General features: G+C 40.6%; 1 protein-coding gene across 1 annotated transcript; it reads left to right on the forward strand.

Moving 5' to 3' along the window:
* Positions 1 to 19: 19 nt before the first annotated feature.
* LOC133617842 (uncharacterized) lies at positions 20 to 14241 on the forward strand. Its single transcript, XM_061978147.2, has 16 exons — positions 20 to 107; positions 505 to 601; positions 673 to 838; positions 5181 to 5325; positions 5404 to 5488; positions 5553 to 5681; positions 6851 to 7057; positions 7143 to 7208; positions 7293 to 7367; positions 7684 to 7823; positions 11213 to 11372; positions 11455 to 11562; positions 11635 to 11877; positions 11947 to 12110; positions 13855 to 13965; positions 14097 to 14241. Exons 4-16 carry the CDS (start codon positions 5219 to 5221, stop codon positions 14116 to 14118), a joined length of 1617 nt encoding a protein of 538 aa, XP_061834131.2. The 5' UTR covers positions 20 to 107; positions 505 to 601; positions 673 to 838; positions 5181 to 5218; the 3' UTR covers positions 14119 to 14241.
* Positions 14242 to 14586: the final 345 nt, after the last annotated feature.

The raw sequence follows: 14586 nt of genomic DNA on the forward strand, positions 1-14586 counted from the left end.
ATTTTGGCTTGGACTGAATAAAAAGTACTGTTGTTTTTTTTGTTTTTGTTTTAGCCTCAAACAGACCGGACTGACAGTCGATATTTTTTGAAGATTGTATTTAAAAGGTTAGTCTTTGTGACGCTCCGCGGCGGCAGTTCAAAGCGTTGGTCACGTGACTTGCAACGGCGTTATTTTTGTAGTTTCGTAACGAAACATTCGGGCGGAAAACGTCCTTAAAAAAACGAAGTAAAAAAACTGCGGAAACACCTTCGCGGTGTGTATATGGTGACAAACCTGTCGCTAATGATAGCTAGCCGGTGACGTCACACGACTGACCGTTACCGCCAATTTCTGGGTTGGGTCGACAAATATGCGCATCGACGTTGCAAACTAGACGTTTTGTGTGCCGCGTATTTTCGTAATTGTTCACTTCTGACGGGGAACGAAACGCCTAAGCGCTCGACTAGGTTAATTTTGTCTTCGTACCGAATACTAGTTTATTTTTCTGCCACTTTATTTTAGGTAAATCTACACGAACATGTTCGGACGTGCCACTTGTCCCGACTTGGGTTAAAAAGTCCGGACGTCCTCCTGGGAATTGAAGACCATCTCGGCTCAGGTGCAACATGATCTACTGTGCCAACATCACCTGCGTGCAATGCGTCTGCTGTGCTAATCACTTCGTTTCAGGCATCTCCTGCACACGACTGAGAGCCTGCGCGATGCCAACTTGTCAACGGGGAGGAAAGCCGAGGAACAAGAAAGGCTGCGAGCCACCGAAAAGGGACAGCTGCTGCTCAGCGAGAATAATGAGCTCCACCTTCTGAAGGAGGGCAGAAGGACCATGCCACCAGGGGTAAGAGTAACAGTAGTCATCCCTGAGTGCAAAACAGCGACCCGAAATCCCAAAATTCAGCATCCATCCATCTTCTTCCGCTTATCCGAGGTCGGGTCGCGGGGGCAGCAGCCTAAGTAGGGAAGCCCAGACTTCCCTCTCCCCGGCCACTTCGTCCAGCTCCTCCCGGAGGATCCCGAGGCGTTCCCAGGCCAGCCGGGACACATAGTCTTCCCCGTGGCCTCCGACCGGTCGGACGTCGCCCAAAACACCTCCCGAGGGAGGCGTTCGGGTGGCATCCTGACCAGATGCCCGAACCACCTCATCTGGCTCCTCTCGATGTGGAGGAGCAGCGGCTTTACTTTGAGCTCCTCCCGGATGACAGAGCTAGATAGGAAGAGCCCCGCCATCCAGCGGAGGAAACTCATTTCGGCCGCTTGTACCCGTGATCTTGTCCTTTCGATCATAACCCAAAGCTCGTGACCATAGGTGAGGATGGGAACGTAGATCGACCGGTAAATTGAGAGCTTTGCCTTCCGGCTCAGCTCCTTCTTCACCACAACGGATCGATACAGCGTCCACATTACTGAAGACGCCGCACCGATCCGCCTGTCGATCTCACGATCCACTCTTCTGTCACTCGTGAACAAGACTCCGAGGTACTTGAACTCCTCCACTTGGGGTAAGATCTCCGCCCCAACCCGGAGATGGCACTCCACCCTTTTCCAGGCGAGAACCATGGACTCGGACTTGGAGGTGCGGATTCCCATCCCAGTCGCTTCACACTCGGCTGCGAACCGATCCAGTGAGAGCTGAAGATCCTGGCCAGATGAAGCCAACAGGACCACATCATCTGCAAATAGCAGAGACCTAATCCTGCAGCCACCAAACCAGACACCCTCAACGTCTTGACTGCGCCTAGAAATTATGTCCATAAAAGTTATGAACAGAATCGGTGACAAAATTCAGCAGTTAAAGTTAAAAAGTTAAAGTATCAATGACTGTCACACACACACACTGTGTGTTTAGAATAGAATAGAATAGAGTGGACTTTATTGTCATTGTATTTGCATATAACGAGATTAAGGACTCCAATTTAAGGTACGGTTGTGGGAACAAATATGGGATAAAAATAAATTACACAAGAGGTAATAAAGATAAAACTAAGAATTGAAATAAACAGACTACTATCCAATGAAAAATAATAAGCAGTCCTGTACAATATACAAAACACTATACAAATACAAAATACTGGACAATATACAGAACAAGACAGGAGTACCGGAGTAATAAATAACAATCAGTGTCGGATGTATTGCACTCGAAGGGTAATATTGCACAGTAGGGTATTAGGGTAGGATATTGTATAGGGGTGAATTATGTATTATAAGTTAGAGTTCAAGATGGTGACAGCTCTGGGAAAGAAGCTGTCTCTGAGCCTGTTTGTTCTGGCTCTGATGCACCTGCCCGATGGTAGCAGGTCGAACAGGTGGAAGCCAGGGTGCGTGCTGTCCTTGGTGATGCCTTTTGCTCTGTTAATAGTATTATATTATATCGATTAATAGTATTCTACCTTTATTTGTCGTTATTTACACTTTCTGAATAAATTATGTGATAATGTTCAATCCATCAAGATAAAAAATAATGTCAAAATCAAATTACAGTATGTTATTTGTATAGTTTGCTCATTTTCCTCGACTGGTGCACTAACGTGGTTTTTTTTTTTTTTTTTTTATTACATATGTAGCATAATCTACAAAGATACAAAGAATTGCTATTGTGACATCTAGTGGACACATTTAGAACAGCAGTTTCTTTCATTCAACAATTTCGGCTCATTTTTATACTTGGCAAACTGATCCCGCGGGCCGGATAAAACCTGTTCAGCCTACGGGCCGTACATTTGACACCCCTGCCTTAAGAGCTTGTGCTGAACACTGAGCTGACGGTTTGGGCTTTTATCTCGGTGCCTAGCACGCTCACACTCTAATTTAGGAGGACCCAAGGTGCTCTCCCTAGAACCTCACTCTCGGCACATTTGTTCAAGCTGTCATTAATTTATACCAGCCCTGGGCTCGAACAGCGCTAGCCAATGAGCTATCAGCTTATTGTTCTGCACAACTCTTAAAGGGGACTTTTTATGCAAAACCAACGTCTATTGCTACCTGTTTTTGTGTATGTGGAATCTGCATACATCCCAAAATGTTCAAATCGAACTCTGGATGCATGGCGGAGATATTGATGAAATATATTGCCTTGCTTCATACCGCCTACAAACGAGCTATTTGGAATTAGCCCGCTTTGTAACGTTTTTCCCAGTTGCAACGTCGGCGGATTATCCATCAATAGTAGAAATTTACCCGCCATTGTAGTCCGCGATGTAGTCAGTAAGCACCTTCTTTTTCGCTATCCACTTGTTATGGGGCAGACTGGCTCGTACATGCACATGCATCTTCCACCGTTGCCATTTCTAATACACTTAGACTTAGAATTCCTTTATTGTCATTCAAATTTGAACTTTACAGTACAGATAAGAACGACATTTCGTTGAATTAGCTCGTTGTAGTGCAGAATAAAAGAGCAATAAGGTGCAGATATAAATACATTACTGTACAGATAAATATATTGCACTTTTGCATATGCATCCATGTTTACGGATGTATGTTATATTGTCTTTATAGTCCAGCGAGTTAATCCGTTTTTTGGGGGGAATTGAGGGGATTATTATGATGCGTTCAAGAGTTTTATGGCCTGAGGGAAGAAGCTGTTACAAAACCTGGAGGTTCTGCTGCTGAGGCTGCGGAATCGCTTTCCATAGTCCAGCAGTGAAAACAGTCCTTGGTGGGGGTGGGAGGAGTCTCTACAGATTTTTGAGCCCTGGTCAGGCAGCGGCTTTTTGCGATCTCCCGGATAGGAGGAAGAGGAGTCCTGATTATCTTTTCCCCCGTCATCACCACTTTCTGCAGTGGTAATACAAAGTAGCGTACAGTTCTAAATGATATCTGTCCATATGAACGCGCTAAAAAACAAAAACACGGGTGGCGGGGAAAAGGCGCAGTCGAAGTGGAGGCACGTAAATTAGACCGCCCACAAAACGGTGCACCCTGAAGAGACGGTCAGAAAGCGGCTTGAAGACCTACTGTAAAACATAATTTGTGCCAGATTTTGACCAAAGAACCACAGTTGCATGTTATGTAGACCACAAGGACGTTTTTTTAATTAAAAAAAAATTTAATATGACCCCTTTAAAGCTTTTTTGGGGGAATTTTGCCTATCGTTCACAATCATAATGAAAGACATGATGACGGATGCATTTTTAATGCATTCTAAATACTAAAAAAAACGTCAATAATTACAGCGGAGCCAATGGGAGGTCCTCTATTCAGTCCGTAAAATCCAATAAATAACCATTCAAAAAGCGCCAACAATACTCCATTTACATTTTGTGACTTGAATATTAACCAAGTGTTAGTAATATTGTTGTTATAAGCTCTAACGCAGACAAATTATTTACATCTGCTCTTTCCTTGCTTTGATGCTTCTTGGAAGTTTATTGTAGATTATAAATCGTGTCCCTCACCTGGATAGTAGAAGGACGAGGACGTACTCCGACATGTTGTTACACTTTAACAGCCAATTTAGCCCCCGAACTGGCGACGACATAAAAAGACGCTAGGTCCCCTCCCCCCAAACCGTTTCTTCGCGAGGATTATGAGTCATTTTTAATCTAAATGGGAATATATTAACATCCTTGCAGTCGCCATCCTAATGACAGCCGACCTTATACAGTGAGTGATGTTTTATTATGTTTGTTGGCTCTAATAAAGTCTGAAATCAGTAACAATCAGAGATGAAGAAGAAAAAAAAGCAAACGATGCGATGTCGTGGTGTTTGAAAATGATCAAAATACGTAAATATTATTATTATATAAATGTGCCTGTTACTACATGACATATACGTACATGTATATAAAACCTCAATGGAGGTATTTAGAGGTTTTTAAGGGCTTTTAGGCGGAATAGAGCGTTTCCCATAGGCTCCATTGTAAGTGGACTTTTAATCGCATTTATTTAATATTTCAAATGCATTTTTTTTTTAAACAATAGTCATGTCTCTCATAATGATAGTGAACGATTGGCAAAACTCCCAAAAAAGTGCAGTTCCTCTATAAGGCGAACGGAAGTAAGGTTTTCACAACATACCGCCACACAGCAACACCTAACCACATAAATTACTGCACACACCTCTTTTGTATTTGGATCTATAAAATGCACATTATACAATAATAATATTTGTATGTGACAAATACAAGTGTAGTGTAATATTAGGCCAAACGGAAATACTTGTGCGTGTTTTCTTTCAGGCGGGAAAACGCCCAGAGTTACTTTCAGATGTCAGAGAATGCAGGCCAATGAAGCCAAACCTCCTCCAACTTGTCATCTTTCTCCACTTACATCCGCTCATCCTGCGGCCTCCCGGCCTGAGGATCTTTTCGTAGCAAACGGAAGGTCCGTTGTGGTTTTGTCGTGCTTCATGCTCAATTATATTGACTGCATTGGCATGCATCAATTGCCTCTCATTCGTAGGATCTTTGAGCTGCAGGAAGAAGTCAGCAAGATCAAAACCGACCTGGAAAAAGCCCACGGATGCATAAAACTATTACTAACACAAGTAAGTCAACAGCACTTGCTTGGTGCATGCGTTTGGTTGTTGAGTTTTCCCACCATTTTTTTAGGTGGCCGAGCGGGACAAAGGGATAGAGACTCTGAATCAAGCCCTCCGCGCAGGTAGACCACATGATGGTGTTTCTGTGGACGCTCAAAACAACACCAATAAGAAAGTGATCGCCTATCTTAACCTTCAGGTAAGCATGTCACTCACAGCAGAAGGCATTCTGTGTGTGTGTAACAGAGGTCATCCCGCGCAGTCCGGCCCCTGAACACATTCCCACTATTGAGAGCTAACTTAAGCAGCGCTAGCCAATGAGCTACAGTAAAAGCTCTGTACTCTCAACTCATTAACTCTCACTCATAAAGTGCACCTCCTGGTACCCCAGCACCTCCAAAACCCTCAAATCTAAACTCAAAACATCCCAGAACAAGTCAGGTTACTTCTAGACCTCCACCCCGGATCACACATCACTCCTACCCACTTCTCTAAAGTGGGCTGGCTCAGGGTGGAGGACAGAGTCAAACAACTTGCACTGAGCCTAGTCTATAAAATTCAATACACCTCCCTGATACCAAAGTACATGTCAAACTGCTTCCTTAACGTAAATGACCGCCATAACCACAACACCAGGGGGAGCTCCACAAACCACGTTAAACCCAGATTCCGATCTAAAAAAGGTCTTAACTCATTCTCTTATGCCACATCAATATGGAATGCACTCCCAACAGGTGTAAAAGAAAGTGCATCTCTATCCTCCTTCAAAACCGCACTAAAAGAACACCTCCAGGCAACTACAACCCTAGACTAACACCCTCCCCCCACCACATCCCACCTCCCCGGATTGTAAATAATCAAATGTATATACTTGTTCTTATGCTTTCTGAGCTCACTACCTGTATGTTCACTGCTCGCTGTACATATCCTACCAAGTCAGACCTACACTTTCAATGTCCATTTCTCGGATGATATAATTGTTGATGACTGAAGTGCTGATATCAACAAAACCTAACCCCCCCGCACCAACCCCCCGGATTGTAAATAATGTTAATAATTCAATGTATAAACTCTGATGATTAACTTGTGTGATGTCTGTATTATGCTGATAGTATATATTTGTACCATGAATTGATTAACGTGGACCCCGACTTAAACAAGTTGAAAACCTTATTCGGGTGTTACCATTTAGTGGTCAATTGTACGGAATATGTACTGTACTGTGCAATCTACTAATAAAAGTTTCAATCAATCAATAATCAATCATAGCACAGCTCTGAAGATGTCGGGGTGTGAGGTGTACACAACCTACTATCGCACGGACACACTAACAGGCATCGGTTACTTTTGTCTTCTTGTGTCACACAGATCGAGTACCTTCAAGAGTCCAACAAGATGCTAGAGGAGAAGCTTTCGGAAACGCAGCAGAAGTTTTCGGACAAAATGGCCGACCTTTCTTTAAAGAACTTTGAGCTGTGTCGAGATGTGGCGCATAAGAACAACATCGTGAAGCAGGCCCAGACGGATAAGAAGCGAGGCTTGTGTATCGCTTACAGGAAGTTGTACGCTTCCAAGGTGAGAATATAGGAGCATGGAAAAGTCACAAAATTAAAATTGTGTTGATTACAAGAAAATATTATTTTTGTTCCTCTCTCCAAAGGAACTCATTCTTGATCAACAGGAACTCATTAAAGATTTGGAAGATAACCTAATAAAAATAAGAACTGTGAGTTGCTTTAAATAGTATCCAATAATTGTACACAAAATGTTGATGCACTTGTTCGAGCTGTTGGGTTTTTTGAATTTCCAGGAACCTTCAGCGATGAACTCAAGTGGATTCACTGGATTGGATAGGATTATTGACCTGGAAAAGGCTGTTCAGAGTGTAAGTCTAATGATGTTTGAACACCTTGAACCGGAGTTTATTGTGTTTGTAACAGAGGCTTGCCAGTGTGGTCGTGTAGACCTTAAATCCATGCCTACCCGAGCACACTTGCCCTCTCATTTGGAGGACCAATGTTGGAGCCCCGGGTGAACGGAAACAGGGGCTGGGTTATATGTTGGTCACCAGGTTTTGTTAGTTGTTATTGTTGCAGATCTTTCTTCAGTGAACATTTCTTATTGAGTAGCAATTTTGATTGACAGCTCAGTTTGGAAGATGGCGCTATTTGACATCCATACATCTATGTTCTGTGTTGCAGCTGGAGAAGGAGAGACTGGACCTGCGCTCACAACTTTCCATGCTGAGAGACAGCAAGCGGGACGCGCAGTCACAGATGGATGTTTGCTCTGCTGCACGGCTTCAGGATGAAGAAGCAGGAAAAGCAGCCCACTCTTCTCGGTTTGTTTTCATTTAGAAAACGTACAGGACTGAATAGAACAAAGCGGAGAGTAATGCAGGGACAGTATGCGAGAGAGCAACCCTAATTAAATAATTACCGCATTTTTCGGAGTATAAGTCGCACCGGAGTATAAGTCGCACCTGCCGAAAATGCATAATAAAGAAGGAAAAAAACATACATAAGTCGCACTGGAGCCCGGCCAAACTATGAAAAAAAACGTGACTTATAGTCCGAAAAATACGGTAGTTGTTTCACTGCAGTAATTTTTTTGTGGAAATGTGCAATTTTAAGGTCAACCAAAATTTTATGGTGGAAAGCCTCTAAAGTCACATTAGTCAAATCATATAAAACTTTATTTATATAGCACTTTGCAGGCACAGGCAAGTTGCAACACAAAAGGCTATATATATATATATATATATATATATATATATATATATATATATATATATATATATATATATATGTATATGTGTGTGTGTATACATACATATACACATAAATATACATATATGTATGTGTATATGTACAGGTAAAAGCCAGTAAATTAGAATATTTTGAAAAACTTGATTTATTTCAGTAATTGCATTCAAAAGGTGTAACTTGTACATTATGTTTATTCATTGCACACAGACTGATGCATTCAAATGTTTATTTCATTTAATTTTGATGATTAGAAGTGGCAACAAATGAAAATCCAAAATTCCGTGTGTCACAAAATTAGAATATTACTTAAGGCTAATACAAAAAAGGGATTTTTAGAAATGTTGGCCAACTGAAAAGTATGAAAATGAAAAATATGAGCATGTACAATACTCAATACTTGGTTGGAGCTCCTTTTGCCTCAATTACTGCGTTAATGCGGCGTGGCATGGAGTCGATGAGTTTCTGGCACTGCTCAGGTGTTATGAGAGCCCAGGTTGCTCTGATAGTGGCCTTCAACTCTTCTGCATTTTTGGGTCTGGCATTCTGCATCTTCCTTTTCACAATACCCCACAGATTTTCTATGGGGCTAAGGTCAGGGGAGTTGGCGGGCCAATTTAGAACAGAAATACCATGGTCCGTAAACCAGGCACGGGTAGATTTTGCGCTGTGTGCAGGCGCCAAGTCCTGTTGGAACTTGAAATCTCCATCTCCATAGAGCAGGTCAGCAGCAGGAAGCATGAAGTGCTCTAAAACTTGCTGGTAGACGGCTGCTTTGACCCTGGATCTCAGGAAACAGAGTGGACCGACACCAGCAGATGACATGGCACCCCAAACCATCACCCAACCATGCAAATTTTGCATTTCCTTTGGAAATCGAGGTCCCAGAGTCTGGAGGAAGACAGGAGAGGCACAGGATCCACGTTGCCTGAAGTCTAGTGTAAAGTTTCCACCATCAGTGATGGTTTGGGGTGCCATGTCATCTGCTGGTGTCGGTCCACTCTGTTTCCTGAGATCCAGGGTCAACGCAGCCGTCTACCAGCAAGTTTTAGAGCACTTCATGCTTCCTGCTGCTGACCTGCTCTATGGAGATGGAGATTTCAAGTTCCAACAGGACTTGGCGCCTGCACACAGCGCAAAATCTACCCGTGCCTGGTTTACGGACCATGGTATTTTTGTTCTAAATTGGCCCGCCAACTCCCCTGACCTTAGCCCCATAGAAAATCTGTGGGGTATTGTGAAAAGGAAGATGCAGAATGCCAGACCCAAAAACGCAGAAGAGTTGAAGGCCACTATCAGAGCAACCTGGGCTCTCATAACACCTGAGCAGTGCCAGAAACTCATCGACTCCATGCCACGCCGCATTAACGCAGTAATTGAGGCAAAAGGAGCTCCAACCAAGTATTGAGTATTTTACATGCTCATATTTTTCATTTTCATACTTTTCAGTTGGCCAACATTTCTAAAAATCCCTTTTTTGTATTAGCCTTAAGTAATATTCTAATTTTGTGACACACGGAATTTTGGATTTTCATTTGTTGCCACTTCAAATCATCAAAATTAAATGAAATAAACATTTGAATGCATCAGTCTGTGTGCAATGAATAAATATAATGTACAAGTTACACCTTTTGAATGCAATTACTGAAATAAATCAAGTTTTTCAAAATATTCTAATTTACTGGCTTTTACCTGTAAATATATGTATGTATGTATGTATATATATATATATGTGTGTGTGTGTGTGTATATGTAAATTTGTGTATGTATATATGTGTGTGTGTGTATATATATATACATATACACATATGTATGTATATATGAGTATATGTATATATACATATATATATATATATATATATATATATATATATATATATATATATATGTATGTATACATATATATATATATATATATATATATATATATATATATATATGTATGTGTGTGTGTGTGTGTGTATATACACACATATAAAGTTAAGTTAAAGTACCAATGATTGTCACACACACACTAAGTGTGGTGAAATTTGTCCTCTGCATTTGACCCATCCCCTTGTTCACCCCCTGGGAGGTGAGGGGAGCAGTGGGCAGCAACGGTGCCGCGCCCGGGAATCATTTTGGTGATTTAACCCCCAATTCCAACCCTTGATGCTGAGTGCCAAGCAGGGAGGTAATGGGTCCCATTTTTATAGTCTTTGGTATGACTCGGCCGGGGTTTGAACTCACAACCAACCGATCTAAGGGCAGTCACTCTAACCACTAGGCCACTGAGTAAGTTATTGCTACCTGTTTTTGTGTATGTAGAATCTGCATACGTCCTGAAATTATATCTGTGTATATATATATATATATATATATATGTGTGTGTGTGTGTGTGTAAATATACGTATATATGTATGTGTATATATATATATATATATATATATATATATATGTATGTATGTATGTATGTATGTATGTATGTATGTATGTGTGTGTGTGTATGTATATATATATATATATATATATATATATACATATATATATGTATATATGTATGTGTGTGTATATATATATATATATATATATACATATAAATATACATGTATATATGTGTATATATATATTTATATATATATATATATGTATGTGTGTGTATATATATATATATATATACATATACACATAAATATACATATGTATATATGCACGCACACACACATATATAATATAAATATATATATAATTTTACATTTCAAACATTCTTTCTATACTGTTTCATTATAATCATATTGTGGAGAGAGGAAACTTTAGATGCTGTGTGTTGTACTTGGACACAAGGTGAATTGACAGTAAATAATCTTGAAAGTTTTATGATGGTGACAGTTTGACACAGGAACAGATTATTTCCATCATTTCCTATGCAAATATCGGTTTTCAATCTCCAAGGTTCCCTTGTGATGTGATGTGTGTTGTGTTGCAGTAAGCTGCAGGGGCCGCCAAACAGTCACGAGTTGCAGCTGGCGAGCATGTTAAAACAGCTGGTTGACTCTGAGGAGGAAATGGCAGGACTCAAACAAGACAAAGAAAGCGTTGCCACAAAATACAGGATGTTGCAAGATGAACTGACCAGACAGAAGCAAGTAATAATGATAAACAGATAAAAATATGCCCTTTCCTACATGTTTTTTGTTGTTGTTGTAACTGAAGTTCTGTCTTGTGCAGGCTGCACATGGCTTGGAGGATGTTTTTCATGAGCGGGATGAGTTAAAACTCAGAGTAAGCTCTTACATCACAACAGTGTCCAGGATTGAGAACCTGTTGAAGACAAAGGCAAGACAAAATGCAGCACACATGAGATGAAGCCACAGTGTCTGTATGTCATTGTGATGTGTTGACCCACAGGAGCAGGAGAATTTCGACCTGCTTGAGCGCTTACGAAAGGCCCGCTTTGACATACATGAAAGGGATCAGAGGCTGCAGCAAGTCGAGGACCTCATGGCGTCAGTTGGCATGGAGCTGCGCAAAGTTCATCCGGCTTCTATTCTCTCTGATCTGGCCTGTGCCAGGGAGCTCAACGCCAAACTGGACTCGGACAATGAACTCGCCGTATGTCAACTCACATCCAAGAGCGTAGAGCTCGAGCTGGTAAGAAGTCTTGCTGTCATTTGGCTTTTTTGTGCAGTCATCATTTATCTTGAGGTATATTTTCTGCAGGTGAAGGAACAACTGGAAGATATCCAGTCAGAGCTTTTAAAAAAGCAACTGGAAAAAGAGAAAGAAAAGTTGACCCTGCTCTCCAACACTCTTCAAAAGGCCAGCGAGGGGGAGTCACAGATGAGGTTCCAACCAGACAGGCTCATCCCAGCAGACAAAATGACGTAAGACATTCACTATGGTCATTGGTTTTGTGATAAATGCTCCAATTAACATGTCTGGCATTACAGGCAACCTACTGGTGCAGTTTTTAATAACAGTACACAACTGCAGTTGCTGCATTTGATGTACTGTATCACAAGTGCTCAGTATCCAGCAGCTTTACTTTCCTTAGCATTTTAAAATGTTGGTTAAGAAAACCCAGTCGTTGGTGTGTTACAACTCGGAGTGAAAATTGATAAGATTTTCATTTTCGATTCTGCGTAACGTTTTTTTTGTGTTTTTTTTAAATCGATCCTCATTTGAAAAAAAGAACAAATAGGTTGATTAAAGTTGACTTTGTTTAGTTGAAAAGTAACATAAAAGTACAAAGTGAAGACACCAGAAAAACAAACCAAAAAAACCTGTAAAATAACAAGTACCGTATTTTTCGGAGTATAAGTCGCTCCGGAGTATAAGTCGCACTGGCCGAAAATGCATAATAAAGAAGGAAAAAAACATATATAAGTCGCATTTTTTTGGGAAATTTATTTGATAAAACCCAACACCAAGAATAGACATTTGAAAGGCAATTTAAAATAAATAAAGAATAGTGAACAAAAGGCTGAATAAGTGTACGTTATATGAGGCATAAATAACCAACTGAGAACGTGCCTGGTATGTTAACGTAACATATTATGGTAAGAGTCATTCAAATAACTAACACATAGAACATGCTATACGTTTACCAAACAATCTGTCACTCCTAATAGCTAAATCCCATGAAATCTTAAACGTCCAGTCTCTTACGTGAATGAGCTAAATAATATCATTTGATATTTTACGGTAATGTGTTAATAATTTCACACATAAGTCGCTCCTGAGTATAAGTTGCAACACTATGAAAAAAACTGCGACTTATAGTCCGAAAAATACGGTATTCTACTGTATATTCTACTCCTGTAAAAAAATAACAAAATACAACATAAGTGTATTATACAAGTAACATGTTTCGTATTTGTCTTTGTTTTTTAAAAAGATATATGGCTGCGCACTCCAAAGTTGATCTACGTCAGCTTTTGGCACATACAAACAATTTAAGTCCAATGGAACTGTGCCTTGTGCAATTCTGCAACCATCAACTATAAAAAATGTATCATTATTTTAGAGAAAAATAAATATCTGCTTTCACAGGAAGGATATGTGACGTTTCTGGACTTACTCATTGCCACTATTACAACATCGGTTATGTTGCTGCTGATTACTTGTTGATGCACTCCAGCTCATTATCATATTTTAAAAATTAAGTTCTTGTAGTCTAAATTATATACTATAAACTTTTCATATTTTAAAAATGACATCCTCTCTCCTGCTCAGCCTGCTTGTAATTATTAACCCACCCTCTAAATAAACTCTTACGGCCTGTAAGTTATTTTCTGGGCAGTTCTACAAGTACTCTTTTGTATTATGGTTTGCACCAGTGTCTAAGCCTGGCCCCTGTGTATCCAGCTCTCCCACTTCTGTTGAGTCCAGGTGCACACTGTACCTCCAATCTTTCTTTGTCCTTAGTTCAATTTTCTGTCTTTTTGGATTTTTTCCCAGTATTTTTGAGGGTTAAACAATGTCACCGGCATTTTATTGTTGCCTCTGCTTGCTTGCTCTCCTGCTGTTCCCTTGTAGTGCGTCTATTACTTCAGCCAGCCTACAAAGCGACACAAGCATTACATGTGAATGTTAATCACACTTTTAAGATGTTCTGTGTTTTGTCAGTGGTGACTGCAACTACGGGAAGCAGGTGTCCCATCTTCAAAGTCGAGTCAGTCAGCATCGGACGGAGACGAACGACTGCAACACAAGAGTGACATCAGAACGCCAGGAGCAGTGAGTGTTCTGACGTGAGAAGTTGTGGTGACCGGATTCTTGTGAAGGGATACCAAGAGACGATGCACGTCCATTGAGTTTCTCGGGTTCTCAAATCACACCAAACCTAAAGTATCTTGTCATCCTTTCAGACATGTGACCTTCAAGGATTGATCTCAAATGAAGGTTTCTGCGTTAAAGATCTTTCATCATGTTGCGGCACATGGAGCTCTCCCTGGATCTTAATAACTATACACGTCCTCTGTCGGGTTCACTTATATGGGCGGCAGTAGCTGAGTCAACCAGGGTTTTGCTTTGCGACACGCTTAATTATAGAGCGCATGCTGTGAAACTATTAATGTTTGTTTTTAAGTTTCCAGTTCTTTTTCAAAGGTTTAATTATGTAAAAAAAAAAAGGCTAATTGCACCCTCAGCTGGAATTTGATTTGAATAGTTTGTAGGGTCATTGGTATGGTGTGTACAGAACATGGTGTATCATCAGGTCTATTGGAAAAGTTGCTTCTTTATTTGATTGAATGGTTGGAGAGTCTGTGATTTAAAATTAGTTAAAAAATAATCCACAAGCATGTTTTAGCCATGTTGAACTACTCATTTGCCACAGTCGCGGGACATCTCTAGTCC

Source organism: Nerophis lumbriciformis, linkage group LG18 (genome assembly GCF_033978685.3).
Source record: "Nerophis lumbriciformis linkage group LG18, RoL_Nlum_v2.1, whole genome shotgun sequence".
NCBI classification, from domain to species: Eukaryota; Metazoa; Chordata; class Actinopteri; order Syngnathiformes; family Syngnathidae; genus Nerophis; species Nerophis lumbriciformis.

Bases quoted from the DNA above. Each gene is read 5' to 3' on its own strand.
- LOC133617842 (XM_061978147.2), top strand. From the start codon at position 5,219: ATGCAGGCCAATGAAGCCAAACCTCCTCCAACTTGTCATCTTTCTCCA. The intron at 7,824-11,212 runs GTTTGTTTTCAT...GTTGTGTTGCAG, and splicing joins AAAGCAGCCCACTCTTCTCG to TAAGCTGCAGGGGCCGCCAA. The intron at 11,878-11,946 runs GTAAGAAGTCTT...TATTTTCTGCAG, and splicing joins AGAGCGTAGAGCTCGAGCTG to GTGAAGGAACAACTGGAAGA.